The sequence below is a fragment of the Lonchura striata genome, chromosome 25 (genome assembly GCF_046129695.1).
Source record: "Lonchura striata isolate bLonStr1 chromosome 25, bLonStr1.mat, whole genome shotgun sequence".
In the NCBI taxonomy this organism is placed as follows: Eukaryota; Metazoa; Chordata; class Aves; order Passeriformes; family Estrildidae; genus Lonchura; species Lonchura striata.
Window position 1 is genome coordinate 3,671,641 of NC_134627.1, and position 21,358 is coordinate 3,692,998.

At 53.5% G+C, this 21,358-nt stretch overlaps 1 protein-coding gene and 2 gene segments (V, D, J or C); all 3 read left to right on the top strand.

Moving 5' to 3' along the window:
• Nucleotides 1-21,358, top strand: part of LOC110480576 (M1-specific T cell receptor alpha chain-like) — a 210,733-nt gene that overhangs the window by 864 nt on the left and 188,511 nt on the right. The gene's annotated exons all lie outside the window — the stretch shown is intronic.
• LOC110471103 (immunoglobulin heavy variable 5-51-like) lies at nt 8,401-9,607 on the top strand. The segment is given in 2 exon segments: nt 8,401-8,545; nt 9,066-9,607. Coding segments are annotated over 2 exon segments (597 nt in total).
• Nucleotides 19,404-20,092, top strand: LOC144247452 (Ig heavy chain V region 6.96-like). The segment is given in 2 exon segments: nt 19,404-19,461; nt 19,756-20,092. Coding segments are annotated over 2 exon segments (395 nt in total).

Consider the following 21,358-nt stretch of genomic DNA (forward strand, 5'->3'; position numbering starts at 1 on the left):
GCCGGGCACGAACCGGCGCGGGCGGGGCCGGGCGGGGCCAGCAGGGGGCGCTGCCGCTCCGGCCGCCGGGGCCGCCTCGCCCCGCTCGGCCCGGGATCCCGGGGCGCTGCCGCCGCCGGCACCGGCACCGGCACCGAGGCCCGTAATGGCACTGGCACCGGCACCGACATCAGCACCGGCACCGACTCCAGCATTGACACCAGCACTGACAATGACAACGGCAGCTCCACCTTGCAGTCACCGACCTTCTGTCACGATCCGCTTATAGCGGGGTGTGGTGATGGTTCGTTACCTGATCCCAAAGTGCAAAAGACAAACAGCAAGGGAGTTTCAGTTTAATCACAACAAATGCACCTTTATTAGGGGCCAAAACAATATATGTGATAGTGGGGTCAGAGAAGAAATAAGAAGGATAGAGAGGGAGAGAGAAATGAGGGGGATGGGAGTAGCTACCAACAAAGGTGAGATGCTCACTGGTCTGGACGATGAGGATCTGTCTTGTTGTGTTGGGGGGAGTCTCCAAAGTCCTTGTATACAGGGGTGCAATTATAGTCCACAGAGGAAAAAGGGGGGAACATGCAGAACAGTGAGAGTCTGTTGAAATTGCTGTGGGGTGAACAGGTGAATCTACAGAAAATCATCCAGGCAAGATGGACACAATGAAGAATAAGTCAATTGAAGTTACTGGAGCAGAACAGGTCATGTCATTCTCTCACTCATTCCCTGTTGTAGGGGTCTCAGTCTCAGTCCTTGGGGAGAGGGTTCTTGAACTCTGTCTGTCACAGGGGTAATGAGGCAGATGAGGGGTCTGCAGTGAGAGACCACCAGAGCTACCCCAACAATTCATTCAGCTTAAACATGGAAAATGAAGTAGGCATTGCAGCCGCCGCCCTGTGCTGGCTCCATGTCGGATCGTCACCATCTCCTTGCCGACTCCTTGCCAAGTTCTTGCCAGGCCTGGTCCGGAACAGCTGGTGTGAGGGTGCAGGGGCTGCACCTGCACTGTTGCCTTCTCCATGCTGGAACTGGAGCAGGGGAGTTTCTTTCTGGTGGCAATTGGAAGACAAATGAGTGAGGGTCTTCAGATGGCCTCTTGCACCTTCCTCTGCCCCTCTTCTCAGCACTGGCTTAATGAGGTTGTGACACAGCTGCCTGATCTCCATAGGACAAATCCCTCCAATGCCAAGGACTTTGGAGCATCTAAGTGTGTTATCATATCTTTATTACCTTGTGTTTGCCTTACAGGGGTTCCATGCTGCTTACCTTCCCTGTCTCCCAGATCAGGAGTCCAGTTCTCCTGATGATCATCAATCCTAACCTTGAAGACTGAGGCAAAGAATCTGTTAAGCACCTCAGTTGTTCCCCTTGGCTTTGGTGAATATATTCCCCACGGTGACCAATGGAGAATGGTGATTATCCTCAGTATTCGATAATGTATATGTAAAAACACTCCTAATTACCCCTTACAGAATTGGCCAGATCAAGTTCTAACTGAAATTTGTCCTCTCTGCTTTTCTTTCTGAATGACCTAATGACATCATCCAACTCTTCCTGAGCTGCCTGCCCTTTTCCAAAGGTGATAAAACATCTTTTAATTCCTGGAGTTCCTGGGAATGCTCCCTTCTCAGCCAGGCAGTTCTTCTCTACCTCCATATCTTTTTGCACACAGGTCCAGGCTGCTCCTGTGCCTATGAGATTTATTTCTTAAAGCGCATCCAGTCTTCACGGCCCGTTTCTTTTCAAGAGCTGCTTCCCAAGGGATGTTCCAAATCAGTGTCCTTGACAGGCCGAAGTCAATCCTCTGGAAGTCCAGGGTAGAGGTTTTGATGATATCCCTTCATTTCCATGAAATTAAAACCCTGCCATTTCATAGTTGCTGTGCCCAACACGGCCTCCAGCCACCACATCTCCCAGCATCACTGCTCTGGTTGCAAACAGCAGGTCTGCTGGGGCCCCAGCCTTGCTCGGCTCCCTTTTACTTTGACAGCTTGAAGACCATCTGCAGGGGGGAATGATTGCAGAGAGACCAGGCCTGAATGCAGCAGAGAGATTTAATGGGGCACAAAGACACAAAGAAACTCAGCACAAGTGCACAACAGCAGTGCTGGCAGCCCGGGGACATCTGAGAGTCCGTCCTCCTTGGCACTGCAGAGGTTCCCACACGGTGCCTTGTCTACCTGCCCCAGACAGGGAGACGAGACTGATGGGCCCCACCAGGCTGCCCTTGCTGGCACCGCACTGCCAAGGGGAGACAGAGCAAACAAAGAAAAGGGAAAGGCAAAGCCTTGCAGCTGTCCTGGGACCAACACTGAGAAATGTCCATCCTTTGCCCTGCACCATGTTCTGAGCAACCTGAGCTGTCTCCATGGGGCTTTCCCAGCATCTGCTTCAGGGCAGGGACCTTGTGCCATAGCAGCACCTGGAAATGCCAGCCGGGTCACAGTCCCCAGAGCTGATGGGCACTCGGTCACAGCTGAGGATGCTGCCAACAGCAGCCGAGCTGGAGGATCCCAGCCCTGTGTTCTGTGGGAAGGAGCTGAGCATGGGGCCGGGCAGGGTCACCAGCACGGGGGAGGGCTCAATGCCGATGGTGGAGTCCTGGCACTGCCTGACACAGGGCTCATTGCAGCTCTTGGCCAGCGGGGTGGGGCCGCAGGGCCGGCATGGCCAGCACGGGCTGTAGCAGGACACGGCTCCAAGTGAAAAGTACACCTGGCAGAGGGAGCAGACAAGAAGCAGAAAGCACAGGGGTGAATGAGAGCAACCAAGGCCACAGCTGAGTTGGGAGCTGGAGCCTCAGCAAGGAGCTTTCTTCTTTGCCCTGCAAATAGCAGCCTGGCCCAGAGAGTGTCTCACCTAATTCCTTAAGCAATAGCCACTGATGCTATATCTCAGCTTTCTTCTATTCTATTACACAATGTCCCCCAAATATCTCTGCCATGAGAGTGGACTGAGCACAGAAGAAAACAATGTCCACTGAGATATTTGTCCTGTGGATTATTTTGTAAACTAAACAGAAAAGGAAAGGGCATCAGACTCACCTTGTTTCCAGACCCATAAAGAGCCTGGGTGTGGCTGAGCAATGACTTAGCAGCCTGCATGAGATTTGTCCCGGGAAGAGGCACTGACATGCACTCCCTGCTTCCTGAGCCCTCCTTTTCCAGCTGCTCTAAACATCACGGTCTTTAACTGCCAATTGCCAGCCCCAACAAGGATGGTATCATCCAGCTTTGGATTTTGGATTCATTCGGTTTGAATTGTGGGGAGTGCCTCAGCATGGCTGGGAGTGCTCACATACATACAGACACACGGACACACAGATGCAAAGACACTCAGACACACGGACAGGACTCTCCACGCCAGTGCACAGCTGCTTTTCCCTGTGCTGCATCAGTTTGGTTTCGTAGACACAGAGAAAGGCTGAGGCTTTATGCCCAGCTCCTATATCCGTGGGAGTGGGTTTCTTTCCCGTGCCCTGAAGGACAATTCGGGAGTCCCCAGCATGACAGCAAAGGGGAGATGTGAGTGAACAGATGATGGGAGCGAAGGAACCCCAGGGCCTGTCAATGCTCAGCCCCACGATACCAGCCCGATCCCTGCCCCCAGCCCGGCGCCGCCGCTTCCGCCGCGCAGAGCCCCGAGCGCCGCCCCGCTGGCACCGCGCTCGCCTCCCCTCCGTTCCCTGGCCGGAGCCGGCGAGAGGCCGAGCAGCAGCGGCGCAGGGCTCTGGGCCGGGGCGGAGCTGGCGGCGTTGCAGAGGAGGCGGCACGGCCGCAGCAGAGCCGGGGCTGAGGGGCACAGCGAGGCTCGGCCGGCGGAGCGGCGGCATGCGGCGGTGTCGGGGCGCGGGGCTGGCGGCGCTGCCCGCGCTGCTGCTGCTCGGTGCGAGGGGGTGCCGAAGAGGCCGGGTTTGAGACTGGGGTGATGCGCAGGCTGCCCTCCTGCCTGGCTTTTTCGTAGACCACTGCCTGAGAGCTGTTCTCCCGTTCTCCCCTCCCTCTTCTCCATCCCATAGTCCGTCAGAAATATCCTCGTTCTTTTTTTATCCAGCCCTGCTCAAGCATTCCATTCCTCTACTTCTTTATATAGCGTCTCTCCTTAGCCCTTCGAACTTTTCTTCTTTTATTTTGTGCTTTCTCCCTCATGATCCCGTACTCTGGTGACTGCACCATTCTTCCCGTCATTCATGTATTCATCTCTCCTCAAAAAATTCGTGGATAATTCCATTCCTGCCGATCACGAAGTCCCATCGGTAATGTTTTGCTCATCATCTCTGAATGTTCCTGTCTCGTTCTGCAGGATTTGCTCTGTAAGGTAAGGCAATTCAAGATTTGAGTGTTTTCCTTTTCATGTTCCTGGCAGTGGCTTCAAGCAGAGCCCAGGTACAGCAGGAGTCACACCTGGAGACCACCGAGGGCACCGGCATCAACATCACCTGCTCACACCCCAAAAAACTGATCGGCGAATACATCCATTTCTACCGTCAGCTCCCGGGTCGAGTACCCGAATTCCTCACCCTCGCTGCTAGAGGCTCCAAGGAGGTGCCGGCCATAGCGGGAGAGCTGCGGGTGTCGGAGGACGGGCGCTGGAGCGCGCTGCGGCTCGGCTGGCCCCGGCGCGGGGACGCGGCCGTGTATTACTGCGCGCTGGGCCACGGGCAGAGGAGCCGGGGCTGCGGCCGGGCACGAACCGGCGCGGGCGGGGCCGGGCGGGGCCAGCAGGGGGCGCTGCCGCTCCGGCCGCCGGGCCCCGCGCGGCCCCGCAGCTCCTTCCTCTGCCCCGAGCCCGCCCGCACCGGCCCCGCACGGCCCCGCACGGCCTCACAACCCGCCCGCACCCTGCGCTCGCACGCTCGCCGCGCACAGCCCGGCCTCCCTTCGCTCCCGAGCCCGCCGCCACCTCGCACCCAACTGCTGCGCCCAAAGGCGCCTCTGCCAGCGCCTCTCGCCCTCCGGCCATGCCTGCTGCTGCTGCTGCTGATCTCAGCCGGCTCTGCAAAGCAAAGAGCTGCTCCTGGAGAGCTCCTGGGCTGCGAACTGACCGAGCAGCTGCACTGACAGGCACACAGGAACTAATTAATGGAATGCTGTCACCTCAGTTGATCTTGTCATGAGAGGGGTGTGCAGTCAGACTTTCTGAGGTCACAAAGGAATTCCCGTCTCTGTCGCTGCTGAAATGTCTCTGTTCCATACTGCAATGTGAATAAGAGGCAGCATTCTCAGCGGGATGTGTAAATGAGGTGTGCTTTCAGCCTAGAACTCACTTTTCTACATGTTTCATTCCCATCCTCACTTTTCCCAAAACACTCATGGATGATCATTCACCACCTTCCTGAAACAGTAGAACAGCCGGGAAGTAAAACAATAAGTCAGGAGTAGTAGAGGAGCATTTCAAATCATCGAAGTGCTCCTTCACACCCACCTGCCCCATTAAACTAATTGGTCCCTTCCATTCACGTTAGTAACATGTCAAGCATCCAGAAGAACAAATGCCAGGATTTAGCAATGCTGCAAGTGTTAGAGGGAGACACTTGAAAGACTGAGCTCTACATCAGGTTTCTCTCCCGACACTTCTCTAGAGACCCCGTTTCCTTTGGGGACAGGAGCCTTTCAGCATCTTGAGGAACTCCCTGGGCTGAACAAGTTCGGCACAGGCCACAGTCAGGGCATGTGAAAGGCGAGAGTGTCTGGTTCTCTGAGGCTCACATCACATCCTTTTTCCTTTCCAAGGGAAGAAGAAGGAAGAGGGAATGTGATGAACAAAGCACAACAAATGACACCAGTCTGGCAGTGGGTGATAAAGGAGAGCAGTGGGGAGCTCAGAGCTCTCCATTTTCTCATTGATGGGCCATTAGGAAACTGCTGTGAAGTGCCTCGGGCCAAGCTCAGCCAGTGGCAAGAAGGGACAAGTGGAACAGGAGGATAAAGGAGGTTTGACGGGGATTTATTGGATTTGGGAGCACAAATAATGGAATGCTTCTGAATCTGTGCAGTCTTGATCGTCGGAGTGGTCCAAGGGTCGTCTGGATTTGGGGATTAGCAGTGACCTCACCGAGCTGAGGACACCTCGGGAAGGTGAGAAAGCTCCGCGGGGAAGAAGCCCCTGAGCTGCCAAGTGCCCAGGCCTGGCTGTGCAGCAGAGCTGGCCGTTCCAGCTGCGGAGGTGAGGACTCCACTGCGAGCTGAGCGGGAACAGCCCCTTGCCATGAGCGAGGCCCCAGAGGCACGGAATGCTCCCGGTGCCGATGGCTGAGGGAGCCTCGGCGGCTGCTGCTGGAGCAGCGACAAACGCACAAGGAGCATTTCAGGCGCTGCAAGGCCAGGGCATTGCTCTGCCTGCTCCCGCCGCTGCTGCCTTTGCTCCCGCCCAGAGCCGCTCCCGGCAGCTCCGTTCTCTCGGCGCTGCCGCGTGCTTTCGGACTCTTCCTCACTCAGCAAACACGCAGCTCGCTCTCGGCATGCACCTCGCATCTCTCATCCTCAGCGTCTTGCTGGCCCGGCTCCTGGGTAAGTCCTGCCTTTTCCCCAAGGCACCCTTCTTCTCTTCCTCTTCTTCTTACCCGCAGGAAATGCTTAAAAGCCTTATCAGGAGTTTGTAGTGAAATACCAGTGATTAGAGGGGAAAGGCTGAGAAAAATCAGCTTCTCTTTGTGGTTTTGCAAGTGCTTGCTAAGGAAGTTCTTTGATTTGTAAGGGAAAATGGAAGGGAAAGCAGAAAAATCTCGGACTACTTATCTGTTTTTTCTCTCACCTTCAAGGCATTTCCCTCTACCTCTCTCTCGTCTGATCCTTTTCCCATCACCTCAGGAGATTTCCGCTGTCTCTTCAATCCCACATTCTTCCTATTTTAGCCTATATTCCCAGATCCTGTCGAACCTGCCCCAGGCACGACACTGCTTTTAATCTCATTTTATTAACAGGGCATCCCATTCTGCCTCCAGGCTGCAATTCTCTGTCACGGCTTCCAGAGTTCTCTGTGCTGCCAGAACAACCGGGGCTCCCTCTTTCCTAAATCACCGTTTTGTGTACTCAGGGACTGAGGAACCCTCAGAGGTGACAGGGATGCAGAAGCAGGATGAATCCTTTGACTATACATCGATGGTTCCTCAGCCTGGTGGAGCACACAAAATTTGGGCTGTTCCCGGGTCTTCTGAGCGGTAGAAGTAGTAGCAGGAAGGCAGCTTATGTCTTGTCATGGTCCTGCTCTGCTGAGAGCTCTGAAATCCTGTCCAAAATCGCTCTCACCTCTCCATCTGCACATCTGAGGACTGCGCTGCAGGGCAGAGAGATTTCCCCACCAGGGTTTCGCACCCGATCTGTTTTTCCTGCCTGGTGTCCTTCCCTGTGGAGCAGCTCACCATCACTTTCTTCCAGGCGCCACGGGGCAGGACATGGTCACCCAGGATGATGGACCAGTCACGGTGAAGCAGGGACACCCCTTCCACACCACCTGCAAATACCAGAGCACTAATTTTGGGGGATTGTTCTGGTACCAGCTGCAGAAAGGCCAAGCCCCACAGCTGCTCTCCTATCAAGCAGGGAGTGGCCCCAAGCACAGCGGCCGGATCACCACGCACCTGAACACCACGGGCAAATCCAGTGTCCTGCAGCTGGAGGAAGTGGAGCTCTCTGACACTGCCTTGTACCTCTGTGCTCTGCAAGGCACCCTGGTGCAGGGAGCTGCCTCGGCTGTGCAACAAGGCAGGGCAGGGAGGGGATGTGTCAGGGCAAGGCTGAGCTTGGGGAGGGGACCCTGATCTCATCCTGGTGTTCACCAGAAGTTGCATTCACATGTGTGTACTATGAACTGGAGGTTTGGACAGAATTCATTCTAGTACTTTCCATGACAAACTCATTTGGACTATTTTACTCATTCCTGCATTGTGCAGCGTCTGAGTAAAGAAAGTCTCCCCTGTGCCTGCCTGAGACCTTGTCCTTCCACATTGCAGCCCTGCTGCTTTTGCCCCACATGTCCCCATCAGAGCACCGCGCTGGTTGTGTGTTCCTGCCTTGTGAGCTCTCGGAGCAGCCCCGTTTGCACGGACACACGGGAAGCACGGATTTGTCTGTGGCTCCACGGCGCTGAGCACGGCCCTGGCTGTGTCCGTGTGTGTCCCTCATCGGGAGGGAATTTGCTGCCTCTGCCAGGGCCCCGAGCGCTGCTGTGGCCCTGAAGAGCACAGAGCAGCAGCTTGCCAGGCTCCCGCAGAGCCTGAGCGCAGCCGAGCGGGGCCGGCAGCTGCCCGCTGCAGATGGTGCGGGCTGGATCTGCTCCCCACGCGGGGCGGCTGCTGTGTGCGATGGGACACAGCTGGCTCTTGTCGCGGGCCGTGTCCAACGTGCTGGTGGCGCTGCTGAAGGTGCTGCTGCGGGGAGAGGCGGGGGCAGATTTGGGCCGGGGCGGAGCTGGCGGCGTTGCAGAGGAGGCGGCACGGCCGCAGCAGAGCCGGGGCTGAGGGGCACAGCGAGGCTCGGCCGGCGGAGCGGCGGCATGCGGCGGTGTCGGGGCGCGGGGCTGGCGGCGCTGCCCGCGCTGCTGCTGCTCGGTGCGCGGGGAAGGAAGCAGTGCGGGTGGTCGGGGGGCTGTGTTAGACTCTTCTCTCTCTAAGATTCATCTCTAACTCCTTTTCTCCCTTTCAGTTCTTGTTTGCTCCCTGTCCCCTCCTCTACTGTCATGGCGGGGTTTTTTTTGCCTCAGTAAAGTCCTTCCAGCGACTTTGCCTTTTTTACTCCGTTTTTTCATCCGTCCGTCCATCCATCCATCCATCCATCCATCCATCCATCCATCCATCCATCCATCCATCCATCCATCCATCCATCCATCCATCCCTCCCTTCCTCCAGGGAAATCTATTTTCCTCATTCCATTTTTCTCTTAAAAATTGCCATGTTACATCTGAACAGCCCTCATAGTTTTGTGTTCGCAGAAAAACATTCTCGGATAAATAATCTCTCCATATTCTGTTCTCGAGGCATATCTCAGAAAACGCTAATCTGTCCTCCTTTCCTATCTCCACCTCCAACATTTTCTGTTAAAGAAAACTGATTGTTCTTTTCCCGGTGGCAGTGGCTGTGGCCAGAGCCCAGATACAGCAGGAGCCACTCCTGGAGACCACCGAGGGAATCAGCATGAACATCACCTGCTCGCATCCCAAAATCCAGACCAACGAATACATCTACTGGTACCGACAGCTCCCGGACAAAGGGCCTGAACTCCTTGTGTTCACAGTGAAAGACTCCAAAAAGCTGCCGGACAATCTGGGCCAGCTGTGGGTGTCGGCAGACCGGCGCTGGAGCGCGCTGCGGCTCGGCTGGCCCCGGCGCGGGGACGCGGCCGTGTATTACTGCGCGCTGGGCCACGGGCAGAGGAGCCGGGGCTGCGGCCGGGCACGAACCGGCGCGGGCGGGGCCGGGCGGGGCCAGCAGGGGGCGCTGCCGCTCCGGCCGCCGGGGCCGCCTCGCCCCGCTCGGCCCGGGATCCCGGGGCGCTGCCGGCGCCGGCCATGGGACCGATGCCGATACAGACTTCAAAATCCACACCGGCACCGAGTCACCGACCAGCTCGGAGTCACAATCCTCCGTCTGCCCCTCTTCTCAGCACTTGCTTAATGATCATTTGCCCCAGCTGCCTCATCTCCCTAGCACAAATCCCTCCCAATCCCAAGGATTTTTGAGCATCTAAATCTATTAGCCAATCTTTAACTTTCTCCATCTGGATTACAGCAGTTCCGTGCTGCTTATCTTCCCTGTCTTCCAGATCATGAGGCCAGTTCCCTTGAGGATCATCAATCCTGCTCCTGAAGACTGAACCAATGAAGTTGCTAATCACCTCAGCAGTTCCCTTAGTTTTGGTGAATATATTGCCCACGGTGTCCAATGGAGAATGGTGATTATTCTCAGTCCTCGTTAATGTATTTGTAAAAACACTCCTAATTACCCCTTACAGAATGGGCTAGATCAAGTTCTGCACTTTGTCCTCTCTGCTTTTCTTTCTACATGACCTAATGACATCGTCCAACTCTTCCTGAGCTGCCTACCCTTTTCCAAAGGTGATAAAACATCGATTTATTCCCAGAGTTCCTGGGAATGCTCCCTTCTCAGCCAGGCAGTTCTTCACTACCTCCATATCTTTTTGCACACAGGTCCAGTCTGCTCCTGTGCCTTTGAGATTTATTTCTTAAATTACATCCAGTCTTTGGGGCCACTTTCTTTTCAAGAGCTGCTTCCCAAGGCACGTTCCACATCAGTGTCCTCAACAGGCAAAAGTCCACCCTCTGGATGTCCAGGGTAGAGGTTTTCTTGATATCCCTTCATTTCCATGAAATGAAAACCCTGTCATTTCATAGTTGCTGCGACCAACACGGCCTCCAGCCACCACATCTCCCAGCAGCACTCCTCTGGTTGCAAACAGCAGGTCTGCTGGGGCCCCAGCCTCGCTCGGCTCCCTTTTACTTTGACAGCTTGGAGAGCATCTGCAGGGGGGAATGATTGCAGAGAGACCAGGCCTGAATGCAGCAGAGAGATTTAATGGGGCACAAAGACACAAAGAAACTCAGCACAAGTGCACAACAGCAGTGCTGGCAGCCCGGGGCCATCTGAGAGTCTGTCCTCCTTGGCACTGCAGAGGTTCCCACACGGTGCCTGTCTACCTGCCCCAGACAGGGAGACGAGACTGATGGGCCCCACCAGGCTGCCCTTGCTGGCACCGCACTGCCAAGGGGAGACAGAGCAAACAAAGAAAAGGGAAAGTCAAAGCCTTGCAGCTGTCCTGGGACCAACACTGAGAAATGTCCATCCTTTGCCCTGCACCATGTTCTGAGCAACCTGAGCTGTCTCCATGGGGCTTTCCAGCATCTGCTTCAGGGCAGGGACCTTGTGCCATAGCAGCACCTGGAAATGCCAGCCGGGTCACAGCCCCCAGAGCTGATGGGCACTCGGTCACAGCTGAGGATGCTGCCAACAGCAGCCGGGGTGGAGGATCCCAGCCCGGTGTTCTGTGGGAGGGAGCTGAGCATGGGGCCGGGCAGGGTCACCAGCACGGGGGAGGGCTCAGTGCCGACGGTGGAGTCCTGGCACTGCCTGGCACAGGGCTCATTGCAGCTCTTGGCCAGCGGGGTGGGGCCGCAGGGCCGGCATGGCCAGCACGGGCTGTAGCAGGACACGGCTCCAAGTGAAAAGTGCACCTGGGAGAGTGTGGGAACTCAAAATGTCCCTCAGACATTTTTAGAGGTTCCAGGCCTTGGTCTGAAGCATTCTAGACCCTGGCAGACAACTGAAAAACAGCTGTGATTTTGAGTTTGAGCCATGGAATGAATTACCAACTTTGGAGGTGGAACAAGCAATCACCAAAGGTTAGATAGTATAGTATAAGTAATTACAAAGTAGAGGGGAAATTTTTTTAGTATTGTACAGGGGATTTTTAACACATGTACAGGGGGGGTTTCACTTTGTACATGGGGGTCAGAAGTTCTAAGATGGAGGAAAGTGGGCTGATCCTGTTCTTCCTCCTTCTTTTTCCTTACCTCCATGTTCTTGGTGATGTTGGCACTCACAGATTGGTTTAGAGTAGAAAAACACTTGGGAACGTAGGTAGTAGGTATTGGGGAACAATTGTAAACATGTTATACGTAATATATCTTATAAAAGATAGCAGCCGCCCTGGGTGGGGAGAGAGACGAAGAAGACAGCAGATAGAGAGGATGTCAGGGTGTGTGTGTGCCTCTACCCAGGCCGCTGATCAAATAGCTGCAGTCCAAGAACATAATCTGTTAGATAAATAGCAATAAACTGCCTTGAGACCGAACAGCTAAGCCTGCGGAGTTTTTCTTTAGAAGCAAGGGTTGGAGGAGGAATTTCACCACCACATGAGGCCCCAAAGCAAGGCCGGGGTTCTCACAGGAGAGGGAGCAGACAAGAAGCAGAGAGCACAGGGGTGAATGAGAGCAACCAAGATCATTCCTGAGTTGGGAGCTGGAGTCTCAGGAAGGAGCTTTCTTCCTTGCCCTGCAAATAGCAGACTTGTCCAGAGAGTTTCTCTCCTAATTCCTTAAACAAGAGCCCCTACAGCTACATCTCAGCTTTCATCTAATACGCAATGTCCCCAAATAAATTTGCCATGAGACTGGACTGAGCACGGAATAAAACAACCTCCACTGAGATATTAGTCATGGGGATCATTTTGTAAGAGAAAGAGGAAGGGAAGGGGCTTCACACGCACCTGATTTCCAGACTCAGAAGGAGCCTGGGTGCAGTAGACCAACCATGTAGCAGCCTGCAGGAGATTTGTCCAGGGAAGAGGCACTGAAGTGCACTCCCTGCTTTCTATCTGCTCTAAACACAGATACACAGGCACACAGAACACGGACAGGACGCTCCAGGCCAGGGAATAGCTGCTCTCTCCTGTGCTGCATCAGTTTGGTTTCATGGACACAGAGAAATGCTGAGTCTTTATGCCCAGCTCCTGTATCCGTATGAGTGTGTTTCTTTCCAGTACAGTGAAGGAGAATTCGGGAGTTCCCAACATGACAGCCAAGGGGAGATGTGAGTGAACAGATGATGGGAGCGAAGGAACCCCAGGGCCTGTCAATGCTCAGCTCCACGATACCAGCCCGATCCCTGCCCCCAGCCCGGCGCCGCCGCTTCCGCCGCGCAGAGCCCCGAGCGCCGCCCCGCTGGCACCGCGCTCGCCTCCCCTCCGTTCCCTGGCCGGAGCCGGCGAGAGCCCGAGCAGCGGCGGCGCAGGGCTCTGGGCCGGGGCGGAGCTGGCGGCGTTGCAGAGGAGGCGGCACGGCCGCAGCAGAGCCGGGGCTGAGGGGCACAGCGAGGCTCGGCCGGCGGAGCGGCGGCATGCGGCGGTGTCGGGGCGCGGGGCTGGCGGCGCTGCCCGCGCTGCTGCTGCTCGGTGCGCGGGGCTGGGGAGAGGCCGGGTTTGAGACTGGGGTGATGCGCAGGCTGCCCTCCTGCCTGGCTTTTCCGTAGACCACTGCCTGAGAGTTCTCCCGTTCACCCCTCACTCTTCTCCATCCCATAGTCTCTCAGAAATAGCCTCATTATTTTCTTTATCCATCCCTGCACAAACATTCCATTCCTCTCCTTCTTAATAAACTATAATGTCAGTTCTCAGCCGTTGTTACTTTTCCTCTTTTTCTTTTAGTGCTTTCTCACACATGCTCCAGTTCTCCGGTGACTGCACCGTTCTACCTGTCATTCCCCCATTCATCTCTCCACAAACCATTCATGGAGACTTCCATTCTTGCCTATCCTGAAATACCCTCGATACTGTCTTCTTCATCATCACTGTACGTTCCTGAGTGTTTCTGTGGGCATTGTTCTCTTAAGAAGGACAACGCAGGATTTCAGTCTTGTTCTTTTTTTCGGCAGTGGCTTCAAGCAGAGCCCAGGTGGAGCAGGAGCCACTCCTGGAGACCACCGAGGGCACCGGCACCAACATCACCTGTTCACACACCAACAAACGGAGCGACGATTTCATCCATTTCTACCGTCAGCTCCCGGGCCGAGCACCCGAATTCCTCACCCTCGCTGCTAGAGGCTCCAAGGAGGTGCCGGCCATAGCGGGAGAGCTGCGGGTGTCGGAGGACGGGCGCTGGAGCGCGCTGCGGCTCGGCTGGCCCCGGCGCGGGGACGCGGCCGTGTATTACTGCGCGCTGGGCCACGGGCAGAGGAGCCGGGGCTGCGGCCGGGCACGAACCGGCGCGGGCGGGGCCGGGCGGGGCCAGCAGGGGGCGCTGCCGCTCCGGCCGCCGGGGCCGCCTCGCCCCGCTCGGCCCGGGATCCCGGGGCGCTGCCGCCACCGGCACCGGCAATGGCACCGGGACCGGTACTGACTCGTAGAGCGACACCAACACTGACACAGGCACCTGCACCGGCCTCGGTACCTTGTGGAGGTGATAATTTTCTGACAAATTCACCTTGAACGTGAAACATTCCAGCTGATTCCATAGACTGGGTCTTGGCTTTCTGTATGAAGTCATTTTATTTTATTTTATTTTATTTTATTTTATTTTATTTTATTTTATTTTATTTTATTTTATTTTATTTTATTTTATTTTATTTTATTTTATTTTATTTTATTTTATTTTATTTTATTTTATGTTTTTTTGTTTTGTTTTGTTTTAATGTGACAGGATGAGAGGACCAAGCATTTATGGATCAAAATAAATCAGTGTGGGCGGAGGACATAGGTCACCTGCTGGACAAATCCAGAAAAGGCAAATGATGTCAGTCTGGGCCACTCCTTTGGGGTCCTTATGGCCCTCTTGGCAAGAAGTGGCTGGTTCCTGGGTTAGACCACATCCCACCTAACACTGTATCAGGAAAATTCTGCTGGTTTGTTTTGTCTGCTCCTCTTCTGTATCAGGGAGGTGTCATTGGGAAAAAAGGGGTGCAGGGTCCCTCCCTGATCTCAGAAACATAGATCTGCTAGCAAATGTTATTATAAAGGGGCTGTATTAGTAACACAGAATAAACCCAGGAGTATAGGTAGGAATTAAACCTTGCATTCTTTCAGATGCTAGGGATCCTGCATTCACACTGCATTATACGGACTTTGGTGGATTTTCCAGACACTCTTACTTACAGACCTCAACCAGAAAGAGCTTCTGCTTCCCTCCCACACCCTGGTTCCTTCTATTCTGTATAACAAAAAAAAACCCCAAAAAAACCCCAAAAAACAAAAAAAAACCCCAACCAAACAAACAAACAACAACAACAACAACAACAACAAAAAAAAAAAAAAAAAACAAAAACAAAAACCAAACCAACCAACCAAACAAACAAAAAAAAAAAACCAAACAAAACCAACCAAAAAACCATAAACAAACAATCAAACACACATTTTATCCTTATGTGCTGTAAGGTTATTTCTGCCATGATGCCCACACACAGGCTTGCACAGGGCACTTTAGGAGCTTCCCAAATCTTCAGTGCAAGCCCCAACAGAACAGAAATGTATCACCATGATCACTGACTCCTCGAATACAATGTTTTCTTCAAAGCTCCCAATTCACCTCCCGCCTGTACAGTCTTCAAACACCACCATTAGCCCATCTGGAGCCCTGCCCTTCTCCAGCATGCTCCAGCATCCCTGATGGGGCTGCCCCCGGGTGTCTCCAGTTGAGTGCACAGTTTGCTGTGTTTCTGCATGTGTTCCCTCACCTGGACTTCTCTGCATGCTAGATTTCTGCAGGTGGTTTTGGGTGCAGATTTGTGCACGAGTGACGTGAGTCTCATGAGCATGTGTGTGTTTGTGTGTCCCTCCTCACAAGGGAACTGCAGGGACTCTGCTGCTCTGCCCACAAGCTCCACAAAGCAGCCAGGACCAGAAGGAGATTCAGTACAGCTGAACAGATCAAACCTGGCAGAGATCTGCCCACAGCTGAGGCACTGAAAAGCAACCTGCTGAATCTTTAGCCATCTCTATCCTGCACCTGCAAAGCTCAATTTTCCTCCTGATTTCAGGCCCCAATGAGGATGTCTTCATAACAGTTTGGATTCTTATCTTAATTTGGAGTGGGACTATTTAGAGTGCAATCCCATAGCTGGAAGTCTTGTCTGTGTTCCTCACCAGCACAAGACACAGCTGCTAAAGGATAGGGTTTGCCTTATGAGTTTCTTCTTGGAGGCCAGGGAGGATTCCTGCCTCATTGTCACTATGGTATCCAGCAGAACCCCCCAGGCTGTTTTCTTCGAATCTGCTTAACAGCTGGGCAGTTCCCAGCATGTACTGGTACGTGGGGTTGTTCCTCCTCAGGTGCAGGACAATGCTCCTGTGTCCAAAGAAGGAAACATGAGTACCTTACTGCCCTCCCATAGGCACCAGCTCCTTCCCACTGTAGCTTTCAAAGTGCTGACATTGGCTGGGCAGTGTCACAAACATCTGCACCTTGCACTGAAATCACTGGTGCTGTGGGTCATCAGGCACCAGTGAGCCTGTGCACCTTCTGGGCATCACTGGGTTCTCAAAGAGAAGTGGCTGCTTTGGCCAGGGGATGTGCACCACCTGGGCAGATTTCAGCTGAGGGTCTTTGATTTACAGGGCCACCCTCACCTTGCAGCCTCGGCTGATAAAAAGTACATTGCTGCAGAATCAGATGCCCAGCAGTGAAGATCTCTCTCTCTATTTCAGTCAGAGTATGCACCAAAATGAGAAAGAGCAAAAGCTCAGGATTTGCCAGGAGGCTGGAGAGGGAAAGAGGTGATGCTCAGGAGCTAATCTTTGGCACTTCTCTGCTCACCAGATCCACACACCAGGGTTTGCCTCCTGTCTCTGTCCCCATCTCAGTCCCTTTCCTTTTCACTGTCTCTGTCCCCATCTCAGTCCCTTTCCTTTTCACTGTGCCAACAGTGGCTGGAAAGCTCCAAGTCCTGCCCCCACGCCTTGCACAGGTATAGAACTGCACTGTGGATGGGACTGCAGATGCCTTCTCCTCACCAGGCCCTCAGTTTGCCCTCCTCCAGCCAGCACTAAGCCAACCCATTGGAACCAGGACTCCATCACCTTATTTTAGAAAATTATGTGTTCACCCATTAAAATACCCTTTCCCCACCACTCAGCTTCCTCCCTTGTCTCAGTTGTCATGTGTGGAGAAACACTGAACAACTGCTCTCAAAATATCAGAGGTGAAACGAAGAGAAACCCAAAACTCTTTGAAAAGAACATGACACCTGTGTTTCCCAGAGCCTTGAATGCTCTGATGCAGCTCTGAGGAGCTGTTGTGCTTTTAGAAGCCTGCCTACCATCAAGGAGCACACAAAAGCAGACACTCTGCAGCGAGGCAGAGAGGTTTGCTCACACAGTAAATGCTGTGAACCAAGAAGGAAACCCAAGGAAAAGCACAGGAAACACTGAGACTGTCCATTCTCTGCTGTGGAGACAAGAAAAGGCAAAAGGTGTATGGGCCTCTCTCCAGCCCTCCACGCTGCAGAGGTGTGACTGTGTCACACATGTGCTGCACTCTCTCTGCAGGGTGGTGCCTTTTCGTGGTGCTACCAAGAGTGTTCTGCTGGGTGCTGAGAGTCTTGCGAAGGAAAAGGATTCTTGAGCTGGGAAAAATGATCTTCACCATGGCTGTGCCAGCATGTGTCCTGCTAATCCAGTCAGGTGGGTGTATTTGTGTGCTTCCTGTTGTCTCTCATGAGTTTTAGTAAGTTATTTAGAGGTGTCTACCAACAAGAACATGAGGTCAGGGAGAAATATGGAAGGGGGATGGATGTAGATATCTTAACTTCCATTTCTTTGGAAAAACAGAAAAGATTGGGGCAGTTTTAACAGAGCAAGTGAGAGAAGGAAGCGAACTTCTCTGCAGACACATTTATGCCTGTGTTGCAGGTCTTGTTGGAGGTGATCCCCTGAAACAATTCTTCTCTGAGGTGCAAGTCAAAGTTGGACAGCAAGTGGTTCTTCCTTGTCAGTTCACTGCTAAGCAGAGTGTTACCAACCTGAACTTCTTCTGGTACCGCCAGTTCCTGGGACATACTCTGACATTTCTCCTGCAAGCACACAAAACCACAGGGAATGACAAGTACCGCAGTGGCCAATTCTCTATGGTGGTCTACAAAAATAACACAGCCCCCTTAGAAATAGCAAAAGTCTCTCTTCAGGACACTGCGATTTATTACTGCGGTGTGAGGCTCCACCTTAAGCTAAGCCAAATTTCCGTTCGTACAAAATCTGTGTCACCAACAGCACAGGAGGGGTGAGACTCTACATCCTCCAGCCTCACCTGTGTTTTCATGCCTGAAATGATCCTCTCCTTATATCAGCCTTTACAACTTTTCCCATCCCAACTCCTGCCTATTTTTCTCAAAGTCTCCATCTGTGCAGAGGTATTCAGAGCAGTGACTCAGGCAGGACCATGGGACTCTTTGCAGATGAGATGAAACATTATTTTTCTTACTTCCTCATACATCCCTCGTGAAAACAATCACCATATCTGGATGTAACATCCAATTGCACTTCCAGGGAGCTGACACTGCAGGATCCAGTGCTGCTGGGGCATTCTGTCCAAAGCCTTGACCAAGCTGTGGGCAGAGCCAGGGGATCCACATCTGTGCTTTGCTCCTGGCAAGCCCTAGCCCTTGACACAAGAACCCAATGGATCACAGACCCTCATCTTGTTCCTCTTTGCAAAGCAGCCAAAGAAGACAAAAGCAGTTTTTACCTTAATGGCTCCAGCACTGGGCAGAGTCACCTTCTCTGTGCTGCACATGGTTAAATGGTGAGATCCTCCCACACCCAACCAGCATCAAGTCTGCTACTTTGGAAAATACCAATGAAGAGAAAAGCTACTAAAACTATGAAATACCTAAGCAACCAACAGCACTGCAGTTCATGAGGCAAGAGGTTTGGTATATTTAATACAGTGCTTCGAGATCATCAGATAATGAAAATTGATGAAGACAAAAATGAATATAATGATCATGACAGGAGTTTTTCTAGATTGGGCTCACTGTTTGGTAGAGTTGGAAACTCAAAGGAAAGTTGGTTTAGGCATCCGAGGGCCACAGCAGAACTCAGCTTGGCCTATTCTATGAGGAGAGCTCCTGGAGCCACGGTGGTCCTGTTACTCACAAGAGGTTTTCCCACCAGGAAACATCTGCAGTACACTGGGCATCACTATACTGCTGGGACACAAGGGATAGCTTTTTGTGTCCTGGATAGAACAACAGTAAAAGACACTGAGGGTGCCCTGGAAATTTGACTGGTTTCTCTTTATCAACCCTCAGCTTTTAGGTTCAGAAGTCAGATGAATGGCAAAGGCTGACTGCAGCATAGCATGGGGTGAAGGAGGGTCAGGCAGGAGCAACAAGGATACTGGCAGGAAAATGTGGGGCAAGTTGGGGTTTGTGAATTCACAGCAGTTCTAGTTTGCAGACTCTAATGTATCTGGGATTATTTCCCACTCTAGGAAGGATGACAAGGAGACGTTGTTCCTGAGAGCTCAAGCAGGTCTGTGCAGCCCCACCATCTCCCTACATCCATGTCCCATTGTTCCTCTCCTGTTTTCCCTACGTGGAAGTCCCAGCAGGCATAGCCCGATGTCGTCCACAGGGCAGCCATACAGGCCAGCAGGAAAAACCGGCAAGAATAGGATGCAAGACATGGGAAGAATGATGCAGGGCTTGTGGGGGTGCAGTGGGGAGCTCTGGGGTGCGGAGGGAAGCAGTGTAGTAGGGCAAGAGAGTCGAGTGAAGGTAGTGGTTTCCAGACTTTGCCCACAAGCAAGCCCCGTGCCCGCCCCTTGTCCCTTGTCCCGGGCCCGGGGCGGTGTGCCGGGGCGGGCGGAGGCACCGGCGCTGCCCCGGCGAGGCGGAGCCGGGCGGCAGCGGCCCGAGCGCGGCTCCGCTCGGCTCCTGTGCGGCTGCCGCGGGGCCGGGGCCGGCAGCGATGTTGGCCGGGCCGGGGCCGGGGCTGCTCGCCTTGGCCTTGGCCTTGTGGCCGGCAGGTGAGAGCCGGGCGGGGAGGGCGGCGAGCCCGGCCGGGGGAACGAGGGACAGCGACAGGGACAGGCTGGAGCAGGAGCGCCAACAGGGACAGGGACAAGAACAGAGGCTGGGGAAAGGACAGGAGCAGAGGTAGGGCAGGGAACACGGGCAAAGGCTGGCACAGACTCAGGGACAGGGGCTGTAGGCCGGAGCTGGCGGCTGTGACTGTGCTGGGCTGTGGGTACCAGGGCACCGGGACAACGCCCTCGGTCCGCGGTCGGGCCCTGCCCGATTCCTGCGCTCTCCCTCCGCAGGGCTCTGGGCACAGCTGAGGCTGCAGGAGGCCGGCGGAGGGCTGCGAGCGCCCGGGGACTTCGTCATCCTCTTCTGCCGTGGATCCGGCTTCACCTTCGAGGATTATTATATTTTCTGGTACCGTCAGTCCCCCGGAGGCCGGCTGGAGTGGGTGTCCTTTATCAGCAGCTGGGGCGATTTAAAGACATACGGGGAGCCGTGAAGGGTCGGGCCACAGCCTCACGGGATAATTACCAGTCTCAGTCATCTCTGGTTTTGGTGGCTCTGCACCACAATGACTCTGCCCGCTACTTTTGTGCCATTCACACAGCAACGGGAAAGCCAGCTGGGCTGTAACACAAACCTGCTGGGACCTGCCACGGGCTGTGTTAGATGTCAGGAAGGTGAGAGAGCCACCAGGAGCCTGGAGTTGATGGGTCTCAGATGTGTTCCCAAGGAGTCAGATCAAGGGCAGGTGTTCCTGGCTTTAAGTGCACACTGCCAGGATTCTAGTTTATTGCCAAATTAAAACAGAGTAGAATTGTGAGTGACAACAACATCAAAAAGCTGTAAAACACCTTGGTCCTGCCGAAGGTTTGCCTTCAATCCTGCATTCCTGATTTGTCTCCCTCTTCTGTCCAAAAGGCACGGTGGGAAAGGGGTAAATTCCTACAGTTCTCATATGGCTCCTGCTGAATCAAGCAGCTCTAGCCTGACTTCTCCACAGGCTCCACTTCCCTCAGGCCATGACAAAACAGTTTGTGACTTTCTCCAAGCATGGAGACTCCACAAGGGGCCTGGACAACCTGCACCGGTGCTTGGTTATTCTCACACTGTGAGGCTGCACTGGGGGTGCCATATGCCATAACTCCAAAAAGTCCCTTTCCTCCTCCTTTCTCTCAGTATTAGTTCTGAAAATGATGTATTACTGTATGGAAAAATCCTCTGCTAATTCGGCATCACCTGTCCTGGCTGTTTCTCCTCTCAGCATCTTGTCCATCCCAAACCTACTCACTGTTGGGGAAGTATGCAAATCAGAGAAGACCTTGATGTTCTGTGAGCACTATTGAGGAACAGCTAATACATTCCCCTGCCTGTGCCATCAGCAATACTGTAAAAAAAAAAAAAAATTAACTTTATCACAGCTTTTTGAGCTGCCTCAGGTTCCATCTCTCCAGCCTGCTGAGGTCCCTCTGGGTGGCAGCACAACCCTGCTGTGTAGCAGCCCCTCCTATTACTCTTGGTTCATTAAAGAATTTGCTGGGGTTCATCTTTATTTCCATCTTCCAGATCATGGCTAAAGATGCTAAACAGGGCTAGACCCAACACTGACCCCTGGGGTGCCTTGCTAGAAACTGATTTCCAACTAGCCTTCATGCCACTGACCACAATTCTTAGGGATCCTCTGTCTGTCCACTGTTCTGTCCAGATCACCATCTACTCACTCAGTTAAGACTTCATCCGCTTCTCTTAGGAGGACCTTATTTTGAAGGATAGTGTTGAAAGCCTTCCTACAGTCAAGGTAAGCAATACACGCTGCTCTGCTCTCACCTACAAATCCAATCATTTCAGCAGAGAAGTTCATGATCAAGTCTGTCAAGTATGAGTTCCCCTTGGTATGTC